Source organism: Pundamilia nyererei, unplaced genomic scaffold (assembly GCF_000239375.1).
Source record: "Pundamilia nyererei isolate P.nyererei 1_Seehausen unplaced genomic scaffold, PunNye1.0 scaffold00392, whole genome shotgun sequence".
In the NCBI taxonomy this organism is placed as follows: Eukaryota; Metazoa; Chordata; class Actinopteri; order Cichliformes; family Cichlidae; genus Pundamilia; species Pundamilia nyererei.
In genome coordinates, this window is record NW_005187793.1 from 173,652 (window position 1) to 181,921 (window position 8,270).

Here is an 8,270-nt window from a genome sequence, read left to right on the forward strand (position 1 = left end):
AGTGTTACTCCAAATTAGTCCAGGAACCGCCAACAGCTGTGATTAACACATGGAGGCATGTGCCAATCACAGTGCTTGATTTGTTTTTACTTTGGATTTTAATTGGGAGCGCACACATTTTAAATATTGCTCAATCATGTTCATTTAATTGCGGGAAGCTAAAGTTGCAGTTATACAGCCATCTGTATAGCCTGGTGGTGGCTTTGTGATGCTTTGCGGCTGCATTACAGCGAGTGGTATTTGTGATCTTGGCATTTACCTTTCTAAAACAGTTTGTTGTTGCAGTGGGAAGTGGGTTTTTTTTGCATTCATGGTTCCAGTTTTTTCTTAATGTCACTATGTATGTTTGCTTCCTTTTCAAAAACACAAGCAGTATATCTCAGTTACCGTATAGGCAATAAATCCCTCATTAAAGTTAATTTGTGCAGAAACGTTTCATCACTCATCCAGGTGACTTGTTCAGTCTCAGCAGGTTTTCCCAACCGTATAAACAGGACATTTGCATAATAACTGAAACTAGCACCACTGACAAACATGGGCTGTGAGGTCAGTTTCTTGATCATTAAGCAGTCAGCTGAGACGGAAGAAGTCACTTGGATGAGTGACGAAACATTTCTCCTATGGAAAACGCTACATCCAGATGAACAGAGTCAACTTTTTGAGATTTCCCTACCTGAATGATTGAGCTTGCATCAATTTGTGCACTTAGTTTAATAGTTTCCTTGTAATGTAGGGCAGATCCTGCTAATGCATAAGGAGCAAGGACACTGGTCTGTTGTGACTAAGGAAAAGGAAGTTGGCAATGCTGTAGCTGAAGTAGAGGAAATGAAACGCATGGGAGTAAGCAGTACTTCAGTAACACTTCCTGTAATTTAGGACTTGGAAAAATACACTTTTTGCTTTTTGATGAGCAAGAATGACTCACTGATAGCTGTTCTGATTCTACGGTGCCTCATTACTCTGAGTCTATTGGGAACTACAAGGCTGAATTCCTTCAACATGTTTTGTTCAGAGGTGTACGCAGGTAACAACACTGTTTGTATAATGTGATTCTCTTAGTTTATTAAACATTATTTGAATAGCTAAACACTGACTTAATCTTTTTAAATATATTTGAATTTGTTCAACCTTTAAATTCCATCATTCAGTTCTGTTTACTAATTTTTCACTTCATCAGAATAATCTCAGTTGTCAGTATGGATAGCTGAAAGTTTACTCTCACTGCACTTTAAATGTTAATTTGTCACTTGCTTTAATTTAAATTCAGACTTGTATTGTAACAGATGAAAATGCCAAACATCAGTTTGAGTAAAGAATGGATATTGATCAGACTGTGAAAGTGTTGGTGTCAATTACTGCTGCGCGAATTTTGATATTGATGTATTTACACCAAGTAAATGCAGGGCCAGTATTGCTGATATCAGTACTGATACTGATAGTTTTAACTTGTAGACAGGTTATGTAGGCCAGGCTAGTGCGTAATGATTTATGAGAAGAATTGTCATTAATTTGCTAATGCTGATCACATTTTAATCACTGTCACTGTAATTTTACTTTCCACCATAACACATAGCAAAACATCTTTCAGATTTTCATGTATCTTGAAACTTGGGGTTTTTTGAAGACCAGGAATGTAAATGTGCTGTCTCTAAAGCACTTTGGGTGAACTTCTGTTGATTAAATATGTTATATATGAAAAAATAGATGTGACAGTCAACACAAAGTATATATTTTGTGTATATTTTTATGAATGTTAATTTAGTATAGTAGCATATAGTGTATAGTTTAGTATATTTTAAATTTAAAATATACTAAACTATAAAAAAAACCCATTTATTTAACGCAATTCAGTAGGCTACATACTGAACTTGGAGGATAGAAACGAAGCATCGATCCTATCACACTAGTATCTGTCTAATGCCATGGCCAGCATTTGCATCAATAATATTGATATTTGGATCATTCTGCCAACATCTAGTGCCAATTATTAAACTGTATGAAAGAAATTGAGATTGGTAAAACACAAATTCTATACAAAGTTGTTCTTGTTGTTGTTGTTTTTAAACAAAAGTACAAGTCATACAGGGCTCGCAGAATTTCAAAATTCCTGGTAGCCCTTCGGGCAGGCACTCTTCAGTTTTTGGTAGTCCAAAATAAATTTAAGTTGCCCAAAAAAAAAAAAAAGATTAATGTTTTGTTTCCTTTACAATATTATATTGTAAAGGAAACAAAACATCAATCAAAAAATAGTTAAAACACAAATTACAACAACTGTATAAAAATTACAATCATCAACTCAAATATTTGGTTCAAATTGAACAGAAATTTCTATGAACTTGTAAGAACTGTGTAGGACATGAATCAGTGTGTGTCAGATCCTGATTTTGAAATTTCCACTGAAATCACAGGTAAGTGGAACTGAGATCTAGGCCATTTGCCTTTTGAAGTTTGCAAAGGCTGCTAAATTTTGCCAATGGTAGTTCACTCTTTGCAACATAGTACGCTGTTCTAAACAGATTTTCCAGGACTTCTTGTTGTGCTTGGTTTATTTTTAGTATGTTTTTTGAAATTGGTGTTTGTTCTGGGAACGATACTGCAGACTGAGCAATAATGCATTTCTTGCATTTCTCATGGGTTCTGATGGGGTCTTTCTTAAAATTACTGGTCCCAGTAACAAAGGCGCTTGCCGACTCAGAATTTGAGGGAAACTCACGACACACCCGGCAGAACATTATGTTACTTAGCTTATCATATTCCAGCCACAGAAATTATTTTGTCCATGAAACCAAAAAAGCTGCGCTTTCTTTTTGCTTCATCGTCTGATTTGTAATAACTTTTCTGTTTTGTGGTAGGCTTTTCTTTGGCTCTCCCTTCTTCACCCTGAACTGTCTTATTTGGCTCTGCAGAACTAAAATACCTGCGTAAATCCATCTGCTTTTACACACGTACTTACATAACGGTCAGTGATTCTCTGCGCAATCAACCTCTATCACATGTTTAAGCTTGCTGCGGGAGATTTTACTTGTCATGTTTGAATAGTAAGCTAACGATTGATAAGACGATGCCAGAGGAATTGGTGCGCAATTAATCTGTCACTCACCAATCAGTACTGCCGCTCTCTATACACAGTTCATGCGATCGCAACGTGAAAGTGAACGCAAAAAAAGCACAAATTCAAACGGCATTTCAATATGTCACATATTGACAGTGACTCATTGATGCCAATGACAAAATTACCCAGATACATTTGCGAAAGAATGCAGAAGCATTGACATATATTTTTCCTTCCTATGATAGCCCGACAGGCAGGGCTGAGATGGATTTTGGTAGCCCGACTGGAAAAATCGCTAGCCCTGGGATGTCGGATGGTTTAACTAATTTCGACACATTCAGAACGAATAATTGTGAAAGAGATTGGTTGCAGACATGTAAATGTGACAGTAATAAAGCAGTAATAAAGCACTTCAAAGTTCATTCTGCCTGTGAACAGCAGTTGTAATGACTCTGTATGCCTACGCCCTGACTGTCAACTGACAGAGTTATACATTGCCAAATGTTGGTGGATAATCACACATGAATTTTCCATTTGCATTTTTGTGCTGTTCTTTCCCTTCAAGAATTCGTAAGGGGTAAGTCAGTGTAGGAAATGCCTTGAGTTGCAATAGTCATGTGGATGAAATTAGCAAGCGTGACCGAGTGCACTTGCCAGAATGTAGTGTGTATGCTTGCAAGAAGAACAGCGCTTTATGCCATGTTTTCCTCAATTTAGAAGCAAGACCTGAGGTTTTCCCTGGGACCAGAACACACAGTTCAGATCGAACCATGGACCTCGGTCTAGCTGAGGATCACTTCTCAAGGCCTGTGGTAAGTACTCCTTACGTTTTTCTGATTTGTAACCCAGTAAAAATAATTTATCACTTTCAATTTAACTGTTTATACTGTAAAATGTGAAACTTCCTTGTCTTCCATTTTCATATCATGTTACAGGGTTCTTTTGTGGCATCAGACATTGAACAGCTTAAACTGGCAATAGAAGAATGTAAGAAGCTGATCTTGGAGCTGCCAGAGCATTCAGAGAGACAAAAAGACAATGTAGTGAAACTTATCCACCTGCGCCTCAAACTGCAAGAACTTAAGGTTGGGACTGAGGGGAAAATTGAGAAGGGCATGACATTATATTGTAGTTGTGTGTTCTTGGATAAGTGTAACAGGCTTTAAATATTAATGGAAATCTGTACAAATGCAAAGTTCAGTTTTATTAATATAGTTTTAAATTATAATGTCATCTGAAAGACTTAGTAAGGTCAAAACCTTAAAATCAAGTTGAACTCTTAAGAAACCCTTAGAGAAGTGACCATGTGTGGAGGATTGATGTCAGAGGAGGAGGAGATTCTTAGTGATCCTGTTGGGCCTGTAAGTATACAGGGTGATAACTATGGTAGGAAAACATCTAAAACACTCCAAACTGCTTTGATTTGAGTATTTTGCCCTTTATGAAATGTGTGAAAATGCATTGCAGACATTCTTGGAGAAGAGTTGGCGAAGAGTTTGCATAAATTCCCTTTTTTGTTTATAAATGATAGAAAACAAAGTTTTACAGTCTAGTGTATTAAAGGGCTTTCAAATAAACAAGCTCATTAATCGAGCCCATTCATCAACAGTAAAGAAGGTATCAGTTATCATCTGGCTTTGTTTTTCAGGACATTAGTTTGTTTCCAATAGCAAGATCCCGGTTGACCAAGAAAGATTACTCTGAAGTCACCCCCCATGTCTTAACAATTTGACAGTTTCTTCACTTTAACAACACTTAAACACTAACAAGAGCACTTTAACACACAGGCAGTGTGTCACACTGATTACTGTAACATAATAAAAATGTTAAAGAATAAGTCACGGTGATAATAACGGACAAAGGAATCTTCTTCTTCTTCTTCTTCTTCTTTTTTTTTTTTAATAAAGCAGTGAAACATATCCAATTGCTTAGCTTGATTCTTAACATCCATAATCTCTTTCATTTTGAACTTTATCATGTGAAGCAACTCAAATTATATCTCTATCTATGAAATTTACCCAGAGCACTTCAAATTCCATCGTAAGACAGCTGTTATGCCTTCTGGTCCAAGTTCAGCAGAAAGGTTTTGTGAATCAAAAGAGTTTCATACATCAGGAAATTAATCCTTGATGTTTTTTTATGCATTCCCATCAGTTTTGTTTAGGCTATACAAAACACAAGGTAGTGTAAGTGTAAACAAACTTAATTGCACATAGGTTGCTATCTCTTGCAGCTGTACACAAAACAGTGTTACAGCCATGTTTTGTGTGTTCTGTTTTTCGCATGCATCATTTTAAAGGATCCAGAGGAAGATGAGCCTAATCTGAGAGTCCTACTGGAACACCGCTTCTCCAAGGAAAAGAGCAAGAGTGTGAAACAGACCTGTGATAAGTGTAGCACTATTATCTGGGGCCTTATCCAGACTTGGTATACCTGCACAGGTGAGACATAGTAGATACTGGTAGAGCGCTGTAAGATTACCGAAAGTTTAGTTCCCAAAAGTTTGAAACATTTCTGTTAACACTGCTCAAAATTCAGACTTCTAATATCATTTGCTGTGCTCTCAAGCCTTAATACACTCAGAAGGTAATTAGAGATCTGTGCAATCCATTTGCCCCCTAGTTCAAAGAGGCTTAACTTCCATTCTGTTGTATGAAATGTTTCTGTCTGAACCAGTGACAGGTGAGACAATGAGTAATCTTGATGGCGAAAACAAAACTATATATTATAATTTGAAGTTATCTCTTTCTTTTTTCAGGATGCTATTATCGTTGCCATAGTAAGTGTATGAATCTGATCACTAAACCCTGTGTCAGGTCAAAGGTCAGCCACCAGTCTGAGTACGAGCTCAGTATTTGTCCTGAAATAGGACTAGACCGGCAAGATTACCGCTGTGCAGAATGTCGTGCACAAATTTCACTGAGTGAGTACAAATTCAATGTGTTTATGTTTGGTTAGCCCAATTAGGAGTGTATATATATATATATATATAAAACGACCTCTGGTTGCCTTAGTTGTGGAAAATTTAGATATTTATGTTTTCTATAGTATTTTAAATGCATTTTGGTGATGTGTACATGTTCTTTTGTTTTATAGTTTAACTGTACTTTTTTGTATTTATCTTGCAGGGGGCGTACCTAGTGAAGCCAGACAGTGTGACTACACTGGCCAGTATTACTGCAGCACATGTCATTGGAATGACACGGCCGTCATTCCAGCTCGTGTCATCCACAACTGGGAGTTTGAATCAAGGAAGGTAACCTCAACAACCGCAGATACACTCAGCACATGAAAATAAAATTTATAAATGTGTAAACTAAATTTCATTAACATGTTATCTGAACATTTTGATTGGACTGAAAGAGGCTAGAATTTGTAAATGTGCTTTTAATATTATTTAGTGGATGCTACTGCTTTACATCAAAGTTAGACAGAATCGTATACATATACATGCATATCACGCATGGACATTCCACTGATTAACTCAATTTACTAGTCATAAAGAGTACTACAAAACTGCGAAACCATCCTTTAAAGAAGTTTCCCCAGGTTTTAAAAATTTACTCAAGGGAAGTCAGATTAATGTTATTTATATGTCACTCAACTCAATTACATTCCCGTGTCTGGTAGAATCATTTATCTGGTGGCATGTGACCTACTTTTAAAATCATCCCAGTTCAGGGCGAGGTTTGTGAATTTGAATCAGATGATGCACATTTACTCGTTAAAGCTGTCGACCAGTGCAGGATTAACCAAGCTCACTGTCTTATGATGAAGGTATGTCAGTGTGTTTTGAGGGCGTATTGAGCCAGTTTGTGTTCTGATAGTGTCTCTATCTCAGGTCTGTCGCTCCTCAATGCGCTACCTGGCCCTGATGATGTCACGCCCCGTGCTAAGGCTGAAAGAAATAAACCCGCTGCTATTCAACTTTGTGGAGGAACTGGTTGAAATCAGGGTGGGTAGCTTCCCATTGAAGTTTATTTTTCAGCTTATTTTTAATAGACTTGTTTTAAATAAATAATTACTTTCACAGTTGTGTTGTCAGCCAACCTATCCCTAAATTATTTTTTTTTCATTCAGTGTTGCCAGGACAGGCAAGTGGGTGAGTCACTCCATTCACTAAGAGTGACAGAAATGTTTGTGTGTGTTTTCTCCCACAGAAACTTCGTCAAGATATTCTGTTAATGAAACCCTATTTTATCACCTGCAAGGAGGCAATGGAAGCTCGGCTGCTACTACAGGTCAGTAACTTTTTATTGTCAGAGGTTTAAGATGTAATTTTTTAGTAGATTTTAGTAAATTTTATCAGAGATGGGCAGTAACGCGTAATCTGATTACTTTTTTCAAATAACGAGTAACTTAAGGGATTACTATTGCAAAAACGGTAATTAGATTACTGTTACTTTCACGTAAGCATGCTGCGTTACTGAAACTGATTTTTTGCGAGAATGTCTCATGACAGTGATGTAAGCGACGTTCGTGACAACAGCTGTGTACAGATCAACAATGGATAATATATCGAGTGTGGGAGAGAGTATGAGCGTGCAGCGTTTAAAGCGTGGAAGTACTGACCTTATTTTGAGTTTGATTCCATAAAAAGTGACGAAAACATTAGTGTCCGTTGTGCATGGGAAGAGAACGTCTTTTTACAGCGAAAAAACTCCCCTAAACTTCCAAGCAAGCACCGAGTGCACAACGACGTAATGGGAAATTCACAGAGAAACTCGCGGATTCTTCAACTGACCGCTGCTGCACACCTGCACCAGGGCAAACCTCTGCCTACCCTACTCCTGCTTTATAGGTGAAAATAGAGCAACAGGACCGCTAGTCTTTGATTTTATTTATTTTCTGCTGTGTTTTACTTGCATCTATTTGAAAGAGTGAGTGTAAACACAAAAAACTATTTTATTTTATGTGCTGGAATGTGCAGAAAATAGGTTTAAATGTTAAACTAATTTATTCCAGTCAGAGAATGTTGCATATAATTCCACAAACAGCAGAACTCTCTGCCTGGGAGGGATGTGAGATGGGCAAATGAACTGAATCATTTCTTCAACAGATTTGATTCAGCCATGAGGCAGTCTGCAGTCTGCAACATCGGCTGCAGACTCACCCAGACTCACTCACCCACCCACCCCCACTGCTGCTGTTCCACCTCTGACACCTCAGACACTTCACACCTCCTCTATTCACCCTGCTCACTCCCCCCCACCCCCAA

General features: G+C 37.6%; 1 protein-coding gene across 1 annotated transcript in view; it reads left to right on the plus strand.

Moving 5' to 3' along the window:
• The first annotated feature begins 916 nt into the window (after window positions 1-916).
• The window catches only part of def8 (differentially expressed in FDCP 8 homolog), an 11,791-nt gene continuing 4,437 nt past the window's right edge, over window positions 917-8,270 (plus strand). Inside the window, exons 1-8 of the mRNA XM_005752952.1 lie at window positions 917-1,024; window positions 3,770-3,864; window positions 3,988-4,137; window positions 5,352-5,493; window positions 5,811-5,975; window positions 6,181-6,308; window positions 6,894-7,007; window positions 7,213-7,293. Coding sequence (XP_005753009.1) covers window positions 1,000-1,024; window positions 3,770-3,864; window positions 3,988-4,137; window positions 5,352-5,493; window positions 5,811-5,975; window positions 6,181-6,308; window positions 6,894-7,007; window positions 7,213-7,293 — 900 coding nt within the window. The 5' untranslated portion in view covers window positions 917-999. The remainder of the gene's footprint in view (window positions 1,025-3,769; window positions 3,865-3,987; window positions 4,138-5,351; window positions 5,494-5,810; window positions 5,976-6,180; window positions 6,309-6,893; window positions 7,008-7,212; window positions 7,294-8,270) is intronic.